The 27,474-nt window shown below is 35.2% G+C and overlaps 1 protein-coding gene across 3 annotated transcripts in view; it reads left to right on the top strand.

Moving 5' to 3' along the window:
- Positions 1–27,474, top strand: part of GALNT13 (polypeptide N-acetylgalactosaminyltransferase 13) — a 602,015-nt gene that overhangs the window by 530,525 nt on the left and 44,016 nt on the right. For all 3 annotated transcript variants that reach the window (XM_043894707.1, XM_043894705.1, XM_043894704.1), the window contains exon 10: positions 15,447–15,586. In XM_043894707.1, coding sequence (XP_043750642.1) covers positions 15,447–15,586 — 140 coding nt within the window. The remainder of the gene's footprint in view (positions 1–15,446; positions 15,587–27,474) is intronic.

The raw sequence follows: 27,474 nt of genomic DNA, 5'->3' as shown, positions 1-27,474 counted from the left end.
AACTCTCTCTTTGTGCCAGTGTACTTTGCATACAATACCTCATTTTTTCACAATAATTTGATGAAGTTACAATTATTATTTCCACTGAACCTTACACAAGTAGTTTATTCAAGTTCATATGGCTATTATAGTATGGACTGGAATTCATACTCAGGTGGATCATTAACACATTCAATACTGAAATTAATAATTTATATCTCTATTGGTCTAGTTTTCAACCTAATGCTTTTTAGACTACAGTATGACATTTCAGAAAAATAGTGGTAGAATATCTTCCTTATTATATAATTCCTAAATGGATCATGCATTGATACTTTCAAATTTTCAACTTTAAGAGACTTTTCAACAGTATATAATAAGAAGTAAATGATGATCTAAATAATTTCAAAATATTTGGTCTTCTAGGAAATTTTATAAAATGTTAGAGGCCTTAATGCCGTATCAAAAAGAAGATACTTCAAATAGTATCAAACAACTCAAAAAGGCAATAGACTAGTTATCTATTGATGTGTGATCAATTACCACAAACCTAGTGGCTTAAAACCACACATATTTTATTATCTCACATGTCCTGCAGGTCAACAGTCTGGCTAAGGCCTAATGGGGTCCCCTACTTCAGGGCCTCTCACATGGCAACGGTCAACAAATCAGGGTTCTGTCTCATCTCAAGGCCCAGGCGGGGAAGGATCTGCCTCCAAGTTCACACGATTGTCAGAATTTAATTCCTGGCAGACGGTCAGAGAGAGAGGGGCAGTGCCTTGCTGGTCTTGCCAGCAGTTTCATGCCACGTGCTGTTCTCCATCTAGACACTGCATGCGGTAGCTTACAAGGCAGCTTAATTTACCAAAGCCAACAGGGAGAGAGACAATAGGAAACATGCTAGCAAGATGTTAAGTTACAATCTTAACGCAACACCATCACCTGAGTGGAGTCCCTTGGTTAGAAGTCAGTCACAGGTTTTTCCCACACTCAAGGAAGAGAGGCCACACAGTGGCCCGAATTACAGGAAGTATGGACCGTCAGGGCCATCTGAGTCTATTTGTCCCAGAAAATAATTATGAAATAAAGAAATGACTCACCCTTGGTAGTGGCCAAAGAAAAACAACTTTTATTTCCCTAAGTGTTCCTAAAAAATAAAACCAGATGGCATTTTGGTGTAACACCAACCCAATTCACTGTCTCATCTCATCCATAATTCATTAACATTTTAGCTCAATGCTCTCTTCCTTGGAGAAGCCTCCTTACCTCTCTTCTTTACACCAGTGGATCAGCTGCCTATTCTGTGTTTTTATACCCTGACCATCTCTGAGATACATTTGTAGTTTACATTTGGTAATTTTCATTTGTATAGGTTACTTTATTAACTACTAAGTTATGAGGGAAGAAACTGTGATATAGTTTTTGTTCAACACTTTATCACCCAACACAGTATATAACACAGAGAGAGAAACAATGAAAACATGCTGGGTGAAGGGGAAAAAAAAAAAGCACTGAACTGGAAGAGACACAGGTTCCAATGTGAGCTCTTTCATGTATCAGCTGTGCAACTTCATGTGAGTCCAGTTAGCTTTCTGGAAAGGTCAATGAAAGGTCAATTCTACCTCAGTTATAATTTTGATGCAATCTTGTGGTTCTATGGGCTTCCCTTCTGACTCAGTTGGCAAAGAATCTGCCTGCAATGCAGGAGACCTAGGTTTGATCCCTGGGTTGGGAAGATCCCCTGGAGAAGGGAAAGGCTACCCACTCCAGGATTCTGGCCTGGAGAATTCCATGGATCGTATAGACCATGGGGTCGCAAAGAGTCAGACACGACTGAGTGACTTTAAGTCGTGGTTTGTGGTTTTATACAATTGTAAATCAGTAAGTTTTTGCTGCATTTTTAATTTTTTCCCCAGAGTTTTCAGTAACTACCACCTTTATTTTTTGATCAAATGATTTTTGATGTTTTAACCTTTTTGCAACAAGCAAAGGCAGAGGACAGGAGAAATAATGTGAGATACTTAAATCAACATTCGCAAGTTTATTTATAACTTAAGAAACACTCCTGATATTCTTCAGTTTGTATATTTGAATAACACAGCTATGGTACGATTCAAAATGCTTTTCTTTCCCCTAGAAAAATCAAACCCTCACCAGGAAACAACTACATTATACACATGCTATTCCTTTCAAGATGTTGGCATTCTGCCTTCTCCTTCAGCTGCCCAACTGGTCCCATTATGGTCCCAGAGGGTTTGTTGAATTAGATGGTAGTACAGACTCAGACCAATGACATCCTAAGAAAAATACAAAGCTCTGAAAAAGAGAGACAGGCATGTTAGAATTCTCTGTGTTATAGAGTACTAGACTATAATGTAGAAGAATATTTTAAAATCACAATAGTACAGCTGACACACTTGGCCTATTTTCATCATTACTGAATGTTACCCCTTCCTCAATAACTGCTGAGAAATTCTCCTATTAAGCAGTGTTAAGTCTGGTTTGTGAACTGTATCCTATGTATGCAATAAACTTTGGTTTGCTTTCACTGTCAAGTCTCTGACATGGCTGGTGCTAGAAGGTAAATATTGCATAGGAAATCCAGGGGCAATATGTTACTCTATCTTTCACCCAAATCATAAGTCAAACTCATGCTTATTGAAATTTTTGTCTTGGGTTGCCCCACAGTAAGAGTGCACAGTGTCCCAGAGGTAACTAATGATTCTCCTGTAGCCTTTTCAGCTCACTCATTTGTAGTAGTTCAAAACAGAAGAGGGAAATTTGTTAACAGTGGGAGTTGAGAATATTTTTATAATTTTTATTTCAAAACAGAAAGGCATCTTCTCTGAAAATAATTTTTCTTCTTTTAATCTGAATTCCTACTGTTATTATTAGTGTATCTTCTTAAGTGAAAAACTGTAATTATGGAATTTGTGGTTTTTCTTGTATGACATATGTGTCAAAATCACCATAATGTACAAACCTGAGAGGAAAATGTAAAGTGCAGAGACGTGTGGAGCTTCAACTTCATTTTCCTAGTACTTTGGGGTTAGAAAAAATGCTTGGATAGAGGTCTTAAATTATACCTGCAGGAGTACTATTCTGAGAAGTCTTAGAAGTGATGTATGCTATGCTTCTCACTGAAAGGGCATCAGGGTCATAGTTAAGTTGTTGATTTCCCACACCATTCATCTAGTACACAATAGAAGTGCACAGGCTCAGAGAGTAACTAGCCTGGTCTTCTATGCGGGGTTGATGTACCGCTTGAGGTGCAGATCCACAGTAAAACAACCGCAAGCATAATAGGTAACACTTACGGGAACTTACTATGTATCATGAACTGTTTAAGTGTTTTACATGTTAACTCATTTAATAATCACATTAACACTCTGAGGAAGATACTATTATTATGCCCATCGAATATAGGAAAAACTAGGCCTAAGAGGTTACATTATAGCTCAATATCACACATCTAGTATACTGCAGAGCAGAATTCAAACCCAGGAAGTGATAATCAGTCTCTAAGTAAACCACTGTGTTCTTAATTTCCTTTAATCATATTACTATATAGTCAGAAGTATATTCCTTTGCTGAATAAATATTTAAAAGATATAGAAGTCATATATATACACATACATATATATATATATACACACATATATATATAGTAGGCTTACATTTTGTTAGCCTAAATAACCAAGAATTGACTATGAGTACTTAATATTTGTTTGAAATGTGCTTGACAATACAGTCTCAGGTATCGCTTTAGTTTATCAAATGTACTAACCAATTCACACTAGTCTTCCTGAGTCATGTTAGTAAAAGTTTGCTTTTTTCCTCCCAATAACTCACAATCCAAAAACATAATTACATTTCCAGTTGGCTTTGCAGACAAGGCTGACAAAATACAGACTAGGAAAATGCACTTAAATATTTAAAACTGTTAATGATGTTCTTTGTTAATGAAACACTCTGGAGCCAAATATTGCATACAATTATTTCTTTTCTGTCTCTTTCTGTCTCACCTCTTTTAGTAAGTGTTAAGCAGCAATTTTTAAAAAACTTTTATTTATTTATTTTTGGCTATGCTAGGTCTTTGGTGCTGCACAGGCTTTTTTCTAGTCGCAGTGAGCAGGGGCTACCGTTCCTAGTGGTACATGGGCTTCTCACTGCAGTGGCTCTGGAGGTTTCTCTCGCTTCAGAGCGCAGGCTCGAGGGCACACGGGCTTCAGTGGTTGTGGCACATAGGCTCAGTAGTTGCAGCTGTGGCAGATAAAGCTCACCAGCCCAAACTCAAGGAACAGACTTGGAGACATGAGCTGCACCAAGAAGCGAGGCTTTAAGGACGGTCTTGCAAGATCAGGTGTCTGGTGGGAAGGCACACTAGAGTTGTTGCAATGGGGTTTTTAGCCTATCAGCATGCAAGTCCCCCCTCCCAGTCCTCACTGGCTGAGTACTATGAGGCTAACAATCTTCCGGAGGAAGTCACCTGGATTTATTACTCTCCCTTTGTCTGGATTTTCTGGCACAAGTATCTTAGGAGCTATAACATCAGCAGGTCATCACTCTAGGCTGCTGCCGCTGCTGCTAAGTCGCTTCAGTTGTGTCCGAGTCTGTGCGACCCCACAGGCGGCAGCCCTAGGCTAGCTGTCCTTGAAAATGGGCCACTTTCAGTTTCTATTTCTTAAGTAGCTCTCGTGCTCTAGAGCACAGGCTCAGCTGCTCCCCGGCACGTGGGATCTTCCGGACCAGAGATGGAACCTGAGTCTCCGGCACTGGCAGGCAGATTCTTTACCACTGAGCCATCAGGGAAGCCCCTGCAGTCATTTTAAGTCATGAAAGTAAATAAGAGTTGTACTACTTACTATTTACTTCTTAAATAGAGAAATACTTCTTTTTAAAATTTTTATTGGAGTATAGTTAATTTACAATGTTGTGTTAGTTTCAGGTGATTCAAAGTGAATAAGTTATAGATACACATATATCCACTTTTTTTAAGGTTCTTTCCCCAATAGGCCATTGCAAAGTATTGAGTAGAGTTCCTAGTACTATAAAGCAGGTTCTTATTAGTCATCTGTTTTATATATAGTAGTGTGTATATGTCAATCTGAATCTCCCAATTTATCCCTCCCACCCCTTACCCCCTGGTAACCATGTTTGTTTTCTACATCCATGACTCTACTTCTCTTCTGTAAATAAGTTCATTTGTACCTTCATCTTTTGCTGCTGGACTTAGGTCACTATGATAATCTCTAGGTCCATCCATGTTGCTGCAAAGACAATATTTTGTCCTTTTTATGGCTGAGTAATATTCCATTGTACATATGTACCACATCTTCTTTATCCATTCCTCTGTTAATGGGCATTTAGGCTGCTTTCATGTCCTGGCTATTGTAAATAGTGCTCAATGAACATTAGGATGCCTGTATCTTTTCAAATTATGGTTTTCTCTGGTTATATGCCCAGAAGTGGGATTGCTGGGTCATGTGGGGGTTCTATTTTTAGTTTAAGGAAACTCCATACTGTTCTCCATAATGTCTGTATCAATTTACATTCCCACCAGCAGTGTAGGAGAGTTCCTAAGATATACTTCCTACACAGGAGAAAGTGAGAGAGACTGATAGGGAATGAACATGGGGGAAGAGACAGCATGTGTCAGAGATGAGTATAATTGATATTTAAAGACTGACTATTGGCACTAGGTACAGTTCTAGGAACTGAACATAAATATACCCATCAACAAATATATGTGCTGTACTGACTATCACTGTCTTGGTTTAATTAACAAACTTGCAATGGAAACTTGCTGATGAAAAAAATTGAAAAGCATATAGTATTTCCCCCCATGAAAGTTTTTCTCTAAAAGGATCAATTTATGTCTGTGAATGACTAGTATTTTTGCTTAAAGGGAATACAATATAGTCATATTTCTCAAAATGTTTTCCACGGAGTATTCTTATCATAAAATCTGGGGGAAAGGATAGTTAAATTTGGGAAATATCACTTTAGATTTCCAAAATGCACTGTAACACAATAAAGGTTATAAGAAGTCTTGTAGTAAAGATACTTGTTTGAATTTAACTCATTGTTTCTATTAAAAAATGACAAGCTAACAAATGTTTAATATATGCTACGTCGCTTCAGTCGTGTCCAACTCTGTGCGACGCTATGCACTCTAGCCCTCCAGGCTCCTCTGTCCATGGGATTCTCCAGGCAAGAAGACTGGAGTGGGTTGCCATTTCCTCTTCCAAATGTTTAATATATTTCATCTAATTTAAGCTTTCATCATTTAAAGATCATTTTCTTACATGCCACTAAGATAAAGTCTCCACTTTACAATGTATCACTTCCTTTTCACTTAAAATTATTTTGTCCCTATTACAGGAATTCTTTCAGACATAAACTGTTCAGATAGCTTTTTGATCATGTCATTCTTGTACTACACAGAATTTGTTTTAAATAAACAAAATAAACTGGTCAAGCAAGTTTTTCACATTTGGAAACTGACTCTTTAGAATCACTTTTCAATAAAGACTTGCTGCTCTCTACGTGCTTGCCATCAACTGTCATTCTCAGTACCATGAAGATGACTGATAATGTGAGTTTCTTAAAATATTATTATTCCTGGGATTTTCCTTGAAGTCCCTAAAATCATTCACTAAATTTTCATCTTAGTACTTTCTCGATCTTACCAGAAGTATTAAAGTTTTTAGACAACAATCAAGATGTATTTAAATGCTTATTAAAATTTACATTAATTACTAAAACTGTAATTGGCTGCAATAAGAAAAACAAGTTTGTACATGTCCAAGTAGTGTCAGCTGCAATACAGTGTCTTCTCCCCTCAAGCAATTGTAAGATCCCATTTACTATAAAAAAAACTCACTTCAGAGAAGGTATAATAATAATAATATTATATGTGTCCTGAAACTGAAGAAATAATTATATCCAGCATCCTGCAGAATGAGGGACTGATAGTACAAAATTTGGGTAGCATTTTATGGAAATATTTTAGTTGATCATTCAATTGCACACTGAGACCTTCTGGCTTGCACTTAATTGTCAGGTCGATAAAATAACTCCCAATTATGTCACTACTGATCATTTATTTCTATGAATTCAAGTTCATCCTAGATCTTGGATCATGTTGATCTGTTAGGACTGGCAGAATTTGCCAGGTGGAATCTACTCTTCAAGGAATGAATAATTACCACGTTGTGTACTACCATCCAAGGAAAGATATCTCTATACAGGTTTCTAAATTTCTCCAGTTTTTTTCTCTTTTTTTTTTTAAATCTAGTAGAATGGGCAAGAGCTTGGACTATGATATAAGATGGATGTGAATGACTTCTAATCCTCTCCTGATATTTTCTAAGCAAGCTTGAGCATATTTAATCTTTTAAAGCTCCAATTCTTTCATCCTTAAACAAACAAACAAAAACAATAACAGATAGGGGTATGACAGAGATTTAATGAGAAAATGTATATGAGTGTCTATAGTCGAGTTTGGGCTTCCCTGGTGGTTCAGCAGTAAAGAATCTGCCCTGCAATGCAGGAGCTGCAGGATACGTGGGTTCAATTCCTGGGCTGGGAAGATCCCCTGGAGAAGGGCATGACAACCCACTCCAGTATTCTTGCCTGAAGAATCCACGATAGAGATATCCAGGATAGAGGAGCCTGACAGCCTGAAGTCCATAAGGGTCGCAAAGAGTTAGACACGACTTAGCACACACGCATGCATAGTAGAATTTTAAAAGAAAAACATGAAGTGAAAAAATTTAAGCATGAAAGAAAATACACCTGGACTTTATATATATATCTGGGGATCTCTAAGCATACTATGAAGGATAGAAAATATAAAGGAAAGATTTTTACTATGTGTCTCTAAATTTGAAGTTAGTCTCTTATAGGCAGCATATATAGGTGTCTTGTTTTTGTTTTTAGTCCTCTGTTATAGTCTTTTCATTGGCATATTTAGTCCATCTAACATTTAAAGTAATTACTGGTAGGTATGTACATACTGACAGTTTGTTTATTGTTTTCTGGTAGTTATTTTTGTAGTTCTTTTTGCTTCCTTTCTTCTGTGATTTGATAACTATGTCTAGTGTAATGTTTGAATTCCTTTGTTTTGTGTGTGCATGTATTCTAGGTTTTTGATCTGTGGCTAGTATGAAGTTCATATATAACAGGGTATATATATAAATATCTTAAGTTAATGATCTCGTAAGTTTTAATGCATTTTAACAATGCTATATTTTTACTCCCCCTTCCTGTTTAATGTTAGTGACATATTTTACACTTTTTTTGTTTTAAATATCCTTTACTTATTGTGTACATAGATGTTTTACTACATTTGTCTTTACTACTTTAACCTTCCTACTAGATTTAGAAGTGGTTGATTTACTCTGTGGTTGCCTTCACCAATGAGATTTTTCCTTTTGTAATTTTTATGTTTCTAGTTCTAGTCTTTTCTACTTATAGAAGTCTCTTCACCATTTCTTACAAGGCCACTATAATGGTGCTAAACTATTTTAGCTTTTGCTTCTCTGTAAAACTCTCTCTCTCTCCTTCAAGACTGAATGGTAGCCTTTCTAAGTAGAAAATTCTTTATTATAGTTGTTTTCCTCTCATCAGTTTGGGTACAGGATGCCACACCCTTCTGGCCTGCAATGTTCTGCTAAAGTCAGCTGATAGCCTTTATGGGAGTTTCCTTTTAAAATGTAAATAATTGTTTTTCTCTTGCTGTGAAGGTATGCTCTTTAATTTTTGCCATTTTAATTATAAACTGTTTTGGTGTGGACCTCTTTGAGTTCATCTTGTTTGGCACACTCTGTGCTTACTACATCTAGATGTGTGTTTCCCAGGTTTGGGAAGTTTTCATCTATTATTTCTTCAGGTAAGATCCCTTACCCTTTCTCCTCTTAGGACTCCTATCATGCAAATATTAGTATACTTGATGTTTTCACAAAAGTGTCACAAACTATCAGCATATTTTCTTTTTTCTGTTCAGCTTCATTGATTTCTACTACTCTGTTCACTGATATTATCCTCTGTATCATCTGATCTACTGTTGATTCCTTCCAGTATATATTTTATTTCAGTTAGTATACTCTCAGCTCATTTTGAATCTTTATATTTTCTAACTCTATTAAAATTTGCACCATATTCAATCATTATTTTCCCAAGTTTGTTGAACATCTTTATGATTATTACCTTGACGTCTCTGTAAGGGAGGTTATTTATCTTCATTTTTCTTTGATTTTGTCTCATTCCTTCATTTGGACCATATTCCTCTCTTGCCTCATCTTAATTTTCTGTGTTTATTTCTAGGTATTGAAGGGGTTATGTCTTTCAGTCTTTGAAATGTGGCCTTATTTAGGCCTGTTAACTGCCAGGCCTTGCTTGGTGTGGTGGCTACTGGCCCACTAGTGGGTAGGGCGTGGCAAGCTACAGAGCCCAGTGGGGTGCAGGACGGGTTCCTGCCTGCTGGTGGGCAGTGCCAGGTGTTGAAGTGACTGGCTGATGCCCAAGGATGCCAGGTTTGGAGCTAGCCCACTGATGGTCCAGGCCAGGTGCCAACATGGCTGACTGTGGGGTCTGGGGGGTCATGGGACTGGTGCTGGCCTGCTGGTCTGCATGGCCCAGTCCCCGCTCAGATATGTGCATGCCATGGGAAATCAGGGCTAGTGCTGGTCCACTGGTGGGCAGGTAAGTCCCTGGCACTTTAAGGGTGGAGGTAGGATTTCAAAATGTCACTTGCCAGCAATAGGAATACAGCAGTAAAATGAGCTCTCCAAAGTAGCTGCCTCCGGTGGCTGTGTCCTTCTTCATCCCCAGAAGGCTCTCCAGGATTAGCAAGTGGGTCTGACCCAGGCTCCTTTCAAACTGCAGCTTCTATGCTGATTCAGGTTGTGAGAGATTGCACAAACCCTTTAACAGAAAAGTCTGTTTCCTATAGCCCTCCCACTTCCCTGAACAGAAGCCCTGCTGGTTTTCAAAGCCAGACATTCTAGGGGCTCATGTTCCTGGTGTGGGATCCCTGGGCTAGGTAGCTCAACATGAGGTTCAGACCCCTCACTCCTTCCAGAAAACTTCTATCATTGTGATATCCCTCCCATTTGTGGGTTACCAACCCTGAAAGTTTGGGTCATAACTATACTGTCTCCACCATTCCTACTAATCTTATTGTGGTTTCTTATTTTTAAATTTTTATTGTATATTGGAGCACAGCTGATTAACAATATTGTGCTTCAGGTGTACCGCAAAGTGATTAGGTATACATATACATGTATCTACTCTTTTTCAAATTATTTTCCTGCCTAGGTTATTACAGAATATTGAGTAGAGAGTTCCCTGTGCTATACAGTAGGTCCTTGTTGGTTATCCATTTTAAATATTAATATAACTGTGTGTACATGTTAACCACAAATTCCCAGTCTATTTCTCTTTCCCACTCAGTTAACTATAAATTTTTTCCTCTAAGTCTGTGAGTCATACTATTTAGTTCCTTCTTTATGTCTTTAGTTGGAATAAATATTTTTTGCTAGTCTTCTGGTCCTTCCCATAGATAGTCGTTATGCAAATAGCTGTAATTTTGGTTTGTCTCTGGGAGATGAGTTCAGGGTCCTCTTACTCCACCATCTAGATCACCCTCTGACCTGCTCAGACTTTTGATGATAAAGAGCAGATTGATATAAATAAATTGAGAAGTTTCCTGATATTCACTTCTTCTGTGTGATACTGTTCTCAACAGAAGCTATGATCTTTGTACAATTCATTATCTCATTTTTATTACATTAAAATAAAACTGAAGTGATAATAGTAAATGATAAGTTCAACAGATAATCACTGTGTACTATTAGCTGGCATGGGTCATCAGCCGCTTAATATAGTTCTAACCATTGACTTCCTAATGAGCAGTTATGAGCCTGGTAATTTCTGTGCATATTAAGAATGACTAAAAATTAAAATGGCAGGATAAGAGTAGCTTTAAATTAAAAAAAAATTCCAACTAATCTGTTAAACTTCTTACACATATAGTACTTAGATACTCTAGAATGCAGTAACCTCTAGTTGACCTAAAAATGATCTTTTTATTATACTTGAGAATAAATGTAGATTCTTATTTGAATAGCCCTTGATGACAATTTTTTTAAGTAAATAACAAAATAATTTTCTCTTTAAGAGGAATTTTGAAAACATAAAAAATTCTTAGCTAAAACTATACTCATTTTATACAAGCATATTGTTAATATATAATTGTATATAGAAAACTGTGATTTAAAAAAAACTGATTAGCTTCACAGTTTTAATTTTTGGATAAGGATAAAATAGATTTTTAAAGTTTTTTTTTTCTTTCTCTTCTTTTAGTAGCAAAGAGAATGCGCTGCTTTTATTTTTCGGTTATTTTTGTTCCACAGATTTACTCAGTTACAATGATAGTATAAAAAATTATTTGTATTTTATTTCCATTTCCCATATTTTATAGACATTTCAATACAGCAATCATATTTTGTCAATTAGGTATACCACTGATTTACTTAAAAATTCCCACATTGAAGGAAATTATTTCCTCTTTTTACCACTTTAAGCTATGCTACAATATGTATTTTTATGCACAAAACTCAAGAGCTTTAGTCTAAAAGCAGGTATTCTCTCATCAGGTACCTTGACTATAGGTAATCTAAACTGTTAGGCTTATTAGGTATCTGCTTGGGAGGAACTTACTTGAGATTATGATGATCTTCTATTTGAAGAATTAAAACACAATTCTTCTACATATCTAGATTATCTAGATTAATACTACAATAACATAGACTTTAACATGAATAAATAACAGTTATTAAATAAAGTGCCCATAAATGTTATCATTTACCTATTAATCAAACCTGCAAATGTAGAGTTAAAGTACTTTTTTATTGTAATTCATCATGAAACTCTAAATGTCAGAGCTTCTCTAGCACTTGTTCAAGTTCCACTGAAAGATTTACCTAAAAAACTTGTAACTCCTGTAAGCTGCTTTTGAAAAAAAAATCCTAATGCTTTAAGATTCCTTCTATTGCAAACTTCTTCCCTCACCCTATTTTTGTCATAGCATGTATCACCTTCTAATGTATTACTGTTTACTTATGTCTGAAAACATGCTCTGTATAAAGGCTGGAATATGATAAATATCTGCTGATTTAAATGTTGGCTTGGCTTATGCTATCTTTGCCTGTTTCTCTTTCCATTTGTTTATCTTATTCCTGTATTTGCTTCACTCCCTTAGAAGGCATTCTCTATATGTTAGCCTGAGAAGCTCCAGGCTTTAGTGATCTTTACAGCTAGCAATTCCAAAGAAAAGGGAAATTCTACTTTCTAATAGTCCTAGAAAGTTGTCAGAGTATAATTTTATTTATTTATACTTTTATCACATGCCCAGTCCTAAGCCAATCATTATGGTAGGTTGTAAGTAACAATGACGAATGGGCTGCTTTGATTGTCTTGGGGGTTACTCAGAGTTTGGCCTAAGGAACAGCAGCATCCCCTGGGAGCTTGTTAAGTAAGTAGACTCTCAGGCCTCAGTATAGACCACCTGAATCAGAATGTGAATTTTTAACAAGATTCACTAGTGGTATGCCTTTATTCTGTGATGCTAGTTGGAGCTGGAAAGACAGGAAGGGGGGGGATGAGGTCAGCAAGTCACACAAAGTTGAAGCGAGGAAGTGACAATTGCCCAAAGAAAACTTGAATGCTCTTACCAACATGCAAAATGGATGCCAGGCAGTCAAAAGCAGTAGGTATCCATTACAAAATGTAATATGTATTCAGTAATTATCATATACCACACACAAGATACCTTAGGAATCAAGAGATTAAGCTATTTGTCCAAAGTTCTTACTGGGGAGGCAAAGAGAATTAACCTGTGATAGGATATCAAGTACTAACAAGTATACTGGAGAATAAAGAAGAATGGAGGGATAGAGCATTACCAAGATGATGGGAAGAGTAATCAGTTTAGAGAGGAAAGTCAGGGTGAGCATGAGGAAGTAAATTTTGATTAGAGATTTGGAGAAAGAGAAAGAAAGCAAGAAAGAGTGGGAAAGCCAGTTTTGCTACAATGAAGCGAATACAGGTGATTAAGTCAGAGAGATAACCAAGGGTCATTTCATAAAGAAACTCAGGCAATGATTAAGATCATTGTCAATTATTTCTATCACAATGGAAAATTGTTGGAAGCTTTGGAGCAAGGGAACACATGATTTTATATTTCAAATATACTGTCTAGGGAGCAGGCAATAGTAAATAAAGGATAAATGGAGAAATGTAAGATGTCAGGGAGACTAGTTAGGAGGTGATGGCATGCTTAGGCATGCTTAGTCTTAGGCAAGAGATGAGAGAGAGACAGACCAGCATGGTAAAGGGGATGATAGAGGAGCTCAGAATCTATGGACAGTCCTTGACTCATGATGATTTGACTAAAGTTTTCAACTTTATTGTGGTGTGAAAGCAATGTGTATTCAGTAAAAACTGTACTCGTGAAACTTTAGAATGTGGTATTTTTCCAGGCTAGCAACATACAGCGTAATACTCTCTCGAGAAGCTGGGCTGCCCCAGCACCCAGTCAGCCATGTGATCAGGAGGGTGAAAACAACCGATACACTTAAAACCATTCTCTATCCATTCGGTCACCCTGTTTTTCACTTTCAGTATAATATTCAATAAAGTATGTGAGATATTCAATAATTTTTTTTTAAATTGGATTAACATTAGATGATTTTTCCCAAGTGTAGGCTAATAATTGTAGGCTAATGCAAGCGTTCTGAGCACATCTGATGTAGGCTTGGCTCAGATGCAACGTTTGGTAGGTTAGGTCTATTGAATGCATTTTTTTAACTTATGATGGATTTCTCAGGATGTAACCCCTCTGTATGTAGAAAGATCCATATTGTGGATTGTTAATGAATTGAATGTGTGTGTGAGATAAAAGAAATACTCCTATGTTTTTGTCTTGAGAAAATGGGTGGACACTTGTGCTAGTTACTGAAATAGAGAATCTTGAAGATGGGTCCATGTGGAAAATCAAGAGGACCTTTTTGGAATGTCAAATTTAAGATGCAAAACTGCTGAATTAAATCCTTTTTCAAAGCCACCTATTTGTGTACCACTAAACAAATTCTTTTAGTAATCTATTTTGTAAATGTTATTGAACTTTTGAAGGCTACATCCAGATTGTAGGTTCTGGATACAATTATTTTGAAAGGAAGTATTTGTCTACAAAGCCCAAGTATCTTTTTATTTTCATCCAAATACTAGCTAGAAAAATCAGTATTTTGTTGTAGAAGGAAAAGGTTTGACTGCTTATGCATTTTGGGAAAACACAAAATTCTGAAAAAAACCAAACGGGTGGTGAGGAGTGGGAAGGACTGGCAGGTGGGCCTCAAGAGTGCAGCCTCATTTGAAAATAGTAACCTAAATAATGGTATTAGTTACAGACATTTAGACTGTCTAAACAATTGTTCTTTTATTACACATGACTAATAGACTTTGCTGCTTGGTTGAGATAGCATATAAACACTGGGCCATTTTTTTCCTGTGCCAAAGTGTGGTTGCTTACTGCTCTTAGAGATCTTTTCAAAATCTAAGAATTAATTGTCGTCTTATAACAGTTCTTTAGCCACTTCAATATTAGTAATGAGCAATTCATGTCACTATCTTTTATATAAAATTAGTGGTGTTATTTTTATTTCTCAACTAAAAATCATTCTATTAAGATTCTCAATGGAAAATTCATTTTAAATTCATATATCCTGCTATTAAATGAAGTACAGTTAAGCAATTTTAATAATACACATGTGAGTATATTTCATTTGCTTGTGGTTTCTTTATGCTTATTTATTTACTAACTTAAGGATTTGAAGTGGTTTACACTAACTTATAAAACAGGGAAAAATTAGTAAAGAAAAGTTAGGTCCTAAACCTAGATAAAATAAAAATTCAAGAAGGAAAACAGAACACAAATGTGTCATCCATTGTGAGGGTCATATTTATGTATATTCTCACGAAATGCACAAGTAGTGAATTAATGACACTAAAGGAAAAATATGAGGAATAAAAATAGTGAAGCCACTGAAACTTTCATTAAAAAGAAGCCACATCATCACACAGCTCAATTAAGCTTTCAAATATGAGATGCTAAATTAATACTAACTTATACTTACTTGATTAATTATTCAATTTAAGAAGTACAAGTACTTGGTGATAAATATTTGCATTTTAAGTCATAACCAATGGAAAAACTTTTTATATCCATTTAATGTACTAATTGGATGTTAGCAAGAAATCAGTGTAGTAGCAGCTGCACATGCAATTCAATTTGATGAAATTTTAATTATAGAGAAAAAACTGATAGCAAAGCAAATAGAGTGAAACAGTGCTAAAATGAAAATAGCATAAACAGATTTCAATGTTTCTCTGAAAAATTCCAGGTGTTGTCAAAGTGGATTACGGAGATGTGTCAGTCAGAAAAACACTAAGAGAAAATCTGAAGTGTAAGCCCTTTTCTTGGTACCTTGAAAACATCTATCCGGACTCCCAGATCCCAAGACGTTATTACTCACTTGGAGAGGTATGAATTATTTATTTTGGTTAAGTTATAAATATATTTTGGAAAAGGAGCAATTTCTAAGGAGCTCAATATTTTTTATGTTATGAATACAATGCTTTAAAGGTTTTTAAACAGATCTATTTTAAAAGACTTCTCATAAAATTACAAGGACCACAAAGGTCTATATCACTGGGATTTATAAAAAATAAAAACACAGTTTAAGGTAGAATAAATAGTATTTTTTTATTTCTTTATAAATAGCTCTAAAACTTTTTAATCATATGGAATTTAGAGTCTTTGAGGTTTACAGCAAATTTTGAATTTTTCTTTATGTAGGCTATAAGTGTTAATACTTACTGTGGGAAAACAAACTGGAAACTTTATTTAGTAAAGATAATATGTAATAATCCCTTACACACTAATATAGTAACATTTTTTGAAAAGTAAACTTTATAAAGCAAAATAAAATAGTAAGAAGATTAGCTTAATCTACATTTTTTATAAATTGCATCAAAAACTGGCCAAAAAGAGTTAGCTGGATTCTTGTATCTGCTTTGATATTCAGTCTATTATAATATAGCACACCATGTAACCAAGTGAAGAGTCCCTATACATTCATGAGAAGTGAGGGTGAAAGATATTATCATGATACTGTTTTATCAAAATCATAATGACTTTGTGGACACATGGAGAACCCCTGATCTGTTTCATACTTTTTCAAAATATTATCTTTATTTTTTAATAAATATTGTCACTTAGAAAGTTTTCACTCTCACTCATCCGGAAATCTACTTTTTCTAATAATCATGTACAATTCAGAGGACAAACCTGCCCTAACTTTATTATATTCAGAAGAAAACAATGCATTTTTGTTTTTATTTTCTCTTCCTCTGTGACTTTATAAATCAGCTATACTCCAGTAAAAATTTAAAATGTTGTTAGTGTCAGATGTACTACAAAGTGATTCATTTATATATATACATATCTCTATTCCTTAGATTCTTTTCCCATAATAGGCTACTACAGAGCATTGAGTAGAGTTCCCTGTGCTATATACAGTAGGTCCTTATTAGTTATCTATTTTATATTGTGTATATATCAATCCCAATGTGCCAATTTATGCTCCCCTCCCCACCACTCTGGTAACCATAAGTTTGTTTGTATATCAAATATATTTGTTTGGTAAATAAGTTCATGTGTACTTTTTCAGATTCCACATCAAAGCACTATTTATTTTTTGTTCTTACCTCACTCAGTACAATTTCTAGGCCCATCCATGTTGCTGCAGATGGAATTATTTCATTCTTTTTATGGCTGAGTCATATTTCATCATACATATGTACCACATCTTCTTTATCCATTACTCTGTTGATGAACATTTAAGTTGCTTCCATGTCCTGGCTACTCTAAGTATTGCTTCATTAAACACTGGGGTGCATGCATCTTTTTAAATCAAGAGTTTTCTCTAGATATATGCCCAGGAGTGGGGTTGCTGGATAATATGGAAGCTCTAGCTGTAGTTTTTCTTAGGGAATCTCCATACTGTTGTCCATAGTGGCTGCACTAATTTATATTCCCACCAACAGTGTAGGAGGGTTCCCTTTTCTCCAGCATTTATTGTTTGTAGATTTTTCTTAGGATGACCATTCTGACCAGTGTAAGATGTGTCTCATTATACATTTGATTTGCATTTCTCCAATAATTGGTCATGTTGAGCATCTTTTCATGTGCTTTTTGGCCATTTGTGTGTCTTCTTTAGAGAAATGTACATTTACATCTTCTGCCCATTTTCTGATTGTGTTGTTTGGTTTTTGGATATTGAACTGCATAAACTGTGTATTTTAGAGATTAATTCCTTTTCAGTCACTTCATTTGTAAACATTTTCTCCCATTCTCTGGGTTGTCTTTTCATTTTGTTTATGGTTTCCTTTGCTGTGCAAAAGCTTTTAAGTTTATTTAGACCCCATTTGGTTGTTTTAATTTTCATTACTCTAGAAAGTGGAGTTTATTTTTGTGTATCTTGATAGGGAGTGTTCTTTTTTTTTAACACTTAGCTGTCCAGTTTTCCCAGCACCACTTATTCAGTTTTATCCATTGTATATTCCTGCCTCCTTTGTTGTCGATTAAGGGACCACAGGTGTGTGGGTTTGTCTCAGGGATTTCTATCTTGTTCCATTGGTCTATATTTCTGTTTTTGTACCAATACCATACTGTCTCAATGACTGTAGCTTTATACTCTAGTCTGAAATCAGGCAGTTTGATTCATCCAGCTTCATTTTTGCTTTCTCAAGATTGCTTCAGCTATTCAGGGTCTTTTGTGTTTCTATACAAATTATAAAATTATTTGCTCTGTTAAAAATTACCATTGGTAAGTTCATAGCAATTGCTTGAATCTATAGATTGCTTTGGGTACCATAGTTGTAAAATATCTTTAGAGATTAAAAAGTTGGCTTCATTGTAACTGTACAAACATATGGTCATAATACATATTAATTGCTCAAAATAAGTTATCCCTTTATGAATTATATGCTTCATATTAGTAATTTCCCACTTAATAGGAATTACATTTGAGAAAACTAATTTAGTACTTGTTATTTTTAAAACATTTTAATAGCAATAATAATGCATTTGGAAAATATTATTTGAATCTGCCACTTTTATAGGTCATAACAGTGGAATATCTGAAAATTCAGTCTAATATTTTTTGGTTCACTTGCCAAGATACTATGAATTTATCCACTCTATTAACATTCCTATAAACATCACTAGAAAATAAAAGCATACAATTCATCTCCAGCTGCATTGTTTTTAAAGACTGTTTCTTTGTGCATTATCCATACACTGTCAAATCTCCAATCACTCATCAGCCAGGTAAATATCTCTCTATGGAATTTTTCAGTTTATATCTATTTAACATTAATCTGAATTCTGTAGTGCAAAGGTTCATGTGTAATAACACTGAATGTTACCACTTTCTAGGTGTAACTTTAGTCCTATGCCTCTGGCTTTTTTAAAAAATTATTTGTTTTCATTGGGATGGGAGTGTCATTGCTATTGTTTTTAAATATGCAGTATTCCCATGTTAGCTCTAATGTCACAGGATTTATTTATATTTAATACATAGAACAGCATTTTTTAAACTAGAGCTCTATGTGCATGCTAGTTATTATAATCTAGTTCTACTAAAGATCTCCAATAAAGTATCTAACACGCATTTCTTTTATGGAAAAGTTTGTTGGGCCAATTGTGAATCTGTACCTTTAGAAGAGGGCGTTTTTCTATTCTTGTAGCAGGGTATTCCTCCCATGGCAGTCAGTGGACCCAGGTAGTGAGTAAATGCTGATCACTTTTTCTAAAAGAACATATGACCAAGACCTGTTAACAAGACAGATATGAGTTAACAGGAGTTTTTGGAAATTGTCTAAGGCCATCAAGATGACTCCTGAGAAAGACTCAGGACTGAAACAGGTTCTGAAACAGAACCTAGATGTCACTTCCATTTTAAAAATTCAGTTTCATACTCTCCTGCACTACACATTGAGAAATCTAATTAACTTTCTGAAAAAATGAAGTGTGAGAAAATTCCTTTATACAACATCTACTGATTTTAAAGTAGCTGCCTTCTTTAATGGGTCAGGTGGCTATATTTTAATTTGTAGAAGTAATTTGAAAAACTTTTGAAGATAGAAATATACCTTTAGGGTTTTTGAAACATATCCAGGAGAGGGAGCATGGTGTACTGAAAGAATCCCAGACTTTGGAATCAAGCAGAGGAGGGTTTAAATCCTGACCTCCCAGTTTAGGACTCAAGTAGCGCTAGGTCTGTCTATGGTACCTAGCAGTAGAAGGAAGGTAATCCTACAGGTTACAGTGATGATTGAGGATACAGAGCATCTATAACACCAGTAGTTACAGTTATTTTAATTATAATAGCTACTACTGTTTTCTTACTATGTCAAACATTATGCTAGATGCTTAAAAATTGAATTTTTTTTTAAAAAAAAAATCACAATTTCTTGGCAGGTTTTGTTATTATCCCCAATTAAATATGGAAACCTATATGCAGAAAATTCACATGATTGACCTAATGGTCATAGAACTAGCTAAATACTGAAGTCAGGATTCAACTATATTTTAGTCTAACAATAATGTCCACTTTTCCTTCTAACTAGAAGGAGAAAATGGATATCACTAAATGTTATTAATTCAAAATACTTTTATTAAATAAGAGCTTTATTTAATAGCTGTAACCTGTGTTATATGCCAAGGATGTAAAGTCAATAATGAAAGAACTTTACTCTTGAGCCATTCTACTGAAATGGGAGTGAGGGAAAAAGCAAGAGATAATCAAACAGGTAAGAAATTCAGTTGAATTAAAACTGTCCTATGAGGTATTTTAAAAACTCAATAAATTAAAAAATCTATGAGATATATCTGATTTTGAACTTTCTGGTATAGTAATGTACTACAGTTTTCCATTTTAAAACTACCCTTCAAGAGATGCAGTCCTGCAAGAGTTTCCTTGAAAACAAGGACAAATTCACCAACCACTGTTTTCCAATTCAATTTTGCATAGACATGTATAGTAGTCACAGACATAGTCATAGACACTTTGATAGTGAATTTGAGATAAACTATTAATGGACTATAATGGACGACAGTCATTTAATCTTTTTCTTTCTTACTATCTGTCATTATATATGAAGGCACTGTCTCTCAGAGAGTCTCAAAGTGGAACCAGGTGTCCAAAGCTACTTATCTAGGGCACAAAGTTATTTCTTTGAAGTAATTCATATGTACTCAATTTCAAATGAAATTGTTAGGATATAACAATTTACAAGTTCTTTAAGTTTCAATGTTTTTCAAAGCCCACATATTTAATATTGCAGTGCACTGGTGCATATAAATACCTTCACGTCAATTTCTCTTTATAACTTTCCTAGTTATATTAGAAGATAGAGGTAAACATGATATTCAGTTTCTATCACTGTATATTGTCACCAAAATAATCATCAGTATTGATATCAGACAACTGTTGTGATTTCTTATATTTGAATTTTATGCTGGTAATTGAAATATTACTTCACCCAGCCCATGAATTACATGCAATTTCCAATGGGAAGTTAAAAGCTGAATTGCTTTGAACTAAAACCTTTAAGTAGCTTAATGAAGCATATGCCTTTTAGACTTAGTAAGCAGATCATAATGGAATAAGGAAGAAGAGCTTCTTGCAGCATTAAATTCTCTCTTGACTAACACTAGCTTATGTATATTTAGCATGTCAGCTCCTGATCTTGTAAATATAGAAGCTAATTCAACTATAAGATTGAAAATTGGCTTTCTAAAGTAGTAATGCTTTACCCTAAATTTTTGGCCTTGGACAGGCCAGCATCTTGGGAAAAAAATGTTTTGTGAGCTATGTGGGACACAAGAATACAGAAGGCAAGACGGAAGAGAAGAGGAACTCTGGAGCCAATTGACTTAACTCTTAGGGCTTAATATCTGCATTTGCATGCTGCTTGGAAGACATTTTGACAGTAGTGTCTGAATTTTTTACTGCCTACATGACCCCTTAGCACTTCCTTTTTCTCTTGTATTCTTTAACCTTATCATCTAGTTAAGATCCTTGCACACATTGACACTGTATTCCTTAAACACTGTTAAAGAACAAATTTCAGTAACTAAAAATAGACATCTGTTGAAGCTGCTAGGCTGCAGGGATTAAGGATAAAATCAGTTACTGCCAAATCCAGAGGCTAAAACCCTGAGAGGTTACATGTCTGTTGGTAATCAGATCTATTTATAAATTCACCATCTTCTTGATCTTTTAATAACCAGTAAAAAAAAAAAAAAGCCTCATATTTTAAAACATGCACAAATGGGGCATTCTCTCTGCCTATGATCATATTCGCAAAACTCTTTGGGACCCAGTAACTGATTTTTATCCCAGTGTAACTAGTACACAGCCAAAATATATTACTCTCCATCACATGTTAAACCTAAAGAATGTTGAGCTGGGTAACTCACCCATCGAAGAAATAAATGAGTTTACTACTGGAAAGTCTTTTTCTTTTTGGCTTTACAATACTGATATACTGATAAATACATTAGAACCAATTCTGATTTTATCACTTAAATATGTATCGGCATAAACAACTACAACAAACTATATTCCAGTTAGAGCATTTATGAATTCTCCTAGGATTGATTTTGTTATCCACCAAAATATGTGAAATTGTCCAGTATTCTGTATTTACTGTTTTGTTGAAGGAGGTTAAGATATCACATACTCAGTGTTTTTAAATCTCACAGTCAGGTCATTGGAAACCCAGGTTTACATAAGAGAAGTCAGCTTGGATTTGTTAATTATATAGATTTTGTAAATCTATATAAAATCATCCTTCTGATTTATTCACAATTTGGTACAGAGAAATGCATATTCACTACAGCAATTATAATATGGAAATATTAACATTAAACTTGAATTCACTGCAAATGTATTTCCTTCTTTACAAAGTAAAGAGAAACCAAATGAGGTTGACATATTTAAAATAATGATAATTAGTAACATAATATACAGTTGAAGGATAAGCATGTGTTGGATAATTAAAGCCAAAAAAAAAGCTAAGTTTAGTCTAATTTTAGAATGAATTTTACATATTAGTTTTGAAATTCAAAGGTGGTGGGGATGAGAGTTTATGCCTCTTTTCAAATTGGAGTTCCCACTGTTGCTTGCTGTTACAATCCAGCAGAGGGAGCAAAAGCTAGTGAATAAACCATGTAAGTGGTAACATTACCCATGATCCTGCCGATGAGTAGAAACTTTTAGAAAAAGACTTGATTTCTAATATCAAGACACAAGTGGGAAAAATACTCTCAAGTTTATGTCATTAAAGACTGTTCTCAGGCAATAAAAGATGCTGTGTAAACAAAGAAATGTCAAAGTAGACAACAAAGTTAAAACTATATTGGTCCTACACCACATACTCAAAGCTATAAAATAACATAAGGGATGAGTCACAAGACTTTCCCAGAATGCAGATATACCCATATGGTCTACTTATGTTGATTCAGGTTGGATTCTGTAAGGAGTTTCTGTGGATGAAGTTCCTACATGTTTGTCTGCCTAGATTTTTCTTACGATTAATGAATGGCATGATCAAGCAATTGGTGTTGTAATACCGGTGACAAGCTCAGGATATTTCCTGATATTTCATTTTTCTGTTTAAACAGCATTCTTTGGAAATATATACATGTATTTTTTCCTGTATGCCAGTATCTTCTATTATACATTAAAATTAGATCATTGAGGACTGTCAGAAGACATTAGTAACCGTTTTTATGTTTGAGGAAAATATTACAGATTTCCAATGTTAGACTCATTTACATGAGTATACCCTGATGCACACCATGCTGCCTTCTAGGTGTTCATATCTTAAAAAAAAAAATGTAGATAACATAGGACTACTGCAAAAACCTCTCAGACATTGTCTCGATCCAGATGGTATGTTCTTCTCAATTTTTGAAAGTGGATATTGAGAACCCTGTTTCCTGACGCTTCATCCTCTATCATATTTGTATCCAGTGTCATCTTAACAATAGCCAGAAATAATTTTCATGACCTGGACCCAACATTCTGGCACTCAGCATGGAAACCACTTTACTTCTAGACTTTTTGACCTGGTTCTCAGATCTGATCCTAGGCCACTTCCATGGTCCACGTGTCTTTGCCACTGTCTGGATGACCTGTCATTTACCTTCACCTTTATTCAACTAGAACTTAATCCTCCCTTGCTCTTTTTACCTCCTTTCTGCAAAATAATGCCTACCTGTCTAGATGTCAGGACTAGGCAATTTCCAACCTCACTGTAACTTCCAATTACTTATTTGAGCAGACTACTTAGCCTCTATGTTTTCATATATAAAATTAGGGTAATAGGTTGGTTTTAAATTAGTTATTACACATAAGTCCTTGGAACAGTTCATGGCACATACAACTTCAATTATTCAATTTTATTGTGGTGGTTGTCTTCCCTGTCTCATTCTGACAGCTTACCAAAGCCACTGACTCCTATCTGTTTCCAGTCTCCCAGAACTCATGTCCAGTTAGCATCACCAGATTTTACTTGAGTTCCTATACTATAACCTCTTAGTACCTGCTACATTCTAAGGGACAATTAATATTACATGTCTAGAAACTGTCAAACCATTTTTTAGGAAGGTTAGAACATGTCATGAATAGAACAAACTCCTTTCCATGCACTCCCCCAAATGAATCTATTCTGTAATTCTGAAAAAACAGCAGCAGCAGTGACATAGTTTCAATCTTTTTGAATTCCTCGACTGAAGCAGAGAGAGCATCCAGGTTAGCAAAAACAAAAACTGATGGACAAATTTAACAGTAAAATTAGACGACAAGGTATTCTCACCAATCCTAAAATATGACTTGTAAACTTCATGACCATATGATAATACAATCATTACAGTAGGAAAAAAGGGAAGAAATGGGGTGTCTGATGGAAATGAGACCACAATAACACCTCAGTTACCAACAGATACTCATGAGAAATTGTTTCAATGCTAACTTAACAATAGTAGTTGAAACTGGGAAAAGTGTTTTCATAAAATCCAGTTTGCAAGTCAGTGAAAAGTCTCCTCTTTAAATGTCTGAAGGGTCAAAGAATTCTACAACCTGTGAACTTTCATAGCTCAATAGCTGAAGCTCTTTCTCAGGAGAAAATTCAAGGAATGAAGCCCAACTTAAGTAGGCAGGTACAACAACAACAAAGGAAACAAAGTCCTGATAGAAACAGGAGAAATAGGAGGGATCGGGTCAAGGGGCGAGGTGGAGACAAAATGGCAGAGGAAAAGACTTGAACTGACCTCCTCTCACAAATACACCAAAATCACAACTAAGTGCTAAACAATCATTGACAAAAAGACTGGGATGTACCAAAACAGATTCTACATCCAAAGACAAAGCCACAACGAGGCAGCAGGAGGAGTGCATTCACGAAACAATCAAATCCCATACTGACTTGATGGGTGACAACACAAACTGGAAAATAATTATATCGCAGAGGTTCTCCCACAGAATAAAAACATGTGATATATTTATACACACACACACACCCCCAGTGGAATATTACTCATCCATAAACAGAAAAAGATTTTCATACTGTCAGACAAAGATAAATATTATATGATATCACTTACATGTGGAATCTAAGTTATATAAATAAACTTACTTACAAAACAGAAACAGTATCTCAGGCTTTGAAAACAAACTTATGGTTACCAAAGTGGAAAAGTGGGGGGCATAAATTATGAGTTTGCTCAAACATATACACTGCTATATATAAAATAGATAATCAACAAGGACCTACACAGTCAATGCTCTGTAATAGCGTATATAGGAAAAGAATCTGAAAAATTCTGAATTATTTTGCTGTATACCTGAACCTCAACATTGTAAATCAACTCTACACTAATAAAAAATTGGAAGAGAAAAAAAAAAAAAGTGGAGAGCTAAGCAGAACCAGGAATTCTCAAAAAAAGCAGGGTTTTTTTCCAACTCTCAAAAAAATTACAGGAACAGATCTATCCTTGTGAAGTTAGAAATGCTCTCCAGTGTAAACATGTCCTGTCAGGTACAGCTGGAAATATTTATTCTTAAACATTTTACTTGGTAGTGGCAAAATCAGCTTTGCTATGAAAATATCCTTTACTTTCCACCAGCATCCAGAGTTCTCAAAATGATTCACAGAATAATCAGGCTTCCAGGTAGGAAGTTCCATTGTGCTCTCCTGATACAAGGAGTTTCAGTCCTGATTATACATTTTAATTATCTGGGGGATCTTTTAACTGTATTCTGGTCCTACTTCAGACCTGGTCCTATTCCAGACCATTTGAATCAGAATCTATGAAGCAGAAGCAAAGTAGAAGTATATTCTAAAAGCCTTCCAGGTGAGTCTGTGGGGCAGCCCAGGTGGAAACCACTGAAAAATAAGTTACTCAAAAAAGGAAAAGTAACCATACTGTCACCATTAAATATCAAGACATGTCATACCTTCCTCCAGAATGGTGGTGGCCAAACTTTGCATGTTAGAATCACCTGGGAAGATTTTACAGAACCCGACGGACACTTTGTACCCTACTCCAGTTAAACAAGAATAGTCTGGGTATCAGACTAGTTTAAAGAAGACAAGTCATTACTCCCATCAGGAAGCAAAGAAAAGAAAAAATGAAAGGAAGAGGGAGGGAGGGAGAAAAATGATTTCCTGATCAAATTCTCCCTCTTAACAAATCAGGAGAATTTTTTTTTTCTGAAAAGAAAGGAAAAGGATCACTACCATAAGAATAAAGATAATAAACAGTAAAATGATATCTCTATGAAAAATGAAACCAAATCAAAACCTTAAACTCATAAGACAGGAAAACTGTCAACTAATATTTCAAAACAAGAGATATTTTATTATGATAAAATAAGTAAAATAACAACATGAATTTTTAAAAAACCTCTGAAATGAGGGCCTGAAATGGAGGAAAGAATTAGAAATTAAGGAATGAATCATTTCAGAAATGGATAAACTTGAAAGAACAGAGGAGTCAACAATTCCAGAAGAAAATGCCATAAGAGTTTTAAAATGAGGGAAGGAGGAAATTTTTTAAAGATAGTTTTGTCTTTCTTTTCTATCGAATAGAAAATGACATATATGTGAGATATATAAAAGATACAAAATACAGAATTTCCTGATAGCAAAATCAAAGTAATAAAAAATGAACACTAATAATTATCTATCATTCAATATTATTCAATATTTACTCCTTGAAAATAAATTTGGAACTACATATTGAAACAGACCACCACCTATCTGGGCAATCTACTGGACTTATTTTGGCATTCAGGCAAATATATATTTGTAAGAACAAGGTAAGAAAACATTTTCATTGTTACCTTTTCAAAAGCAACTATTTATGCTGGAAGTGAACAGAGTAACATCTTAAATCACCTTAAATCAAGGAAACACACTGTGAGTCAAGGATTTCTGATGCAGCAAATTGATTTTGAAGGATAAAGGCCACAGATACAGTTATCAACGTGTAAGAACTCAGAATATTGCTCCCAGTAAATGGAAACATCATCTACCGATCTGCTCAAACCAAAATCTTGTAATGCTTCTTGATGCCTTTGTTTTCCTCTCCTGGGTCATTTCCACTTCAACTGTAAGTCCTACTGGCTCTATCTTAAAAACATCCTAAACTTGACCTCCCCACATCCACTGCTGGCCTTTTACGCCAAGTAACCATATCTAGTTGGCAGGACTCAACAGTCCCCTTGTTTCTCTGCTTCCACTCCTGCCTCCCTCTAATCGCTGGGACAGGGCTTGACCTCACTGCTCAGCTCTGCCCAACCCCTTACCAAGTGTGAATTTCAATTGCTGACTGGGGCTTTACTGCAAATCACACCATTTTTCCCAACTCAGGCAACCATTACCTGACCATGGGGTTCTGTACCATACAAAAAAGTTGAACTGTAAAAACCTAATCCAGCCTCTACAGAAGTTTCTAACCATACTCATTTGCCAAGAGGGAGAAACAGGCACCTGAAGCATAGGTAACTAAACATATCCAAGTAATGAGTGAGTAAAATATGTACCCTAATAAGAGTCAGAGAAAAGAACTTTTTGGAAGCTGAGAGGACAAGTGTAAAACATACTACTTTGGGTTGAGACTAAAGGAAAAAAAACTAAAACATTCCATCTATTAGAAAAGGTTTTCTTCTTTTTTACATTCACTTGTATTTGACTTAGTAATTTGGGCATCTTTAAACTCAATAAATGGCTTTTGTAAAATTACATTTGGCACAAATGTATATAACATGTTAATTATGGGACTAATGCAGTGTC

Source organism: Cervus elaphus, chromosome 33 (genome assembly GCF_910594005.1).
Source record: "Cervus elaphus chromosome 33, mCerEla1.1, whole genome shotgun sequence".
NCBI lineage: Eukaryota > Metazoa > Chordata > Mammalia > Artiodactyla > Cervidae > Cervus > Cervus elaphus.
This window is presented reverse-complemented; position numbering and strand designations above follow the sequence as displayed.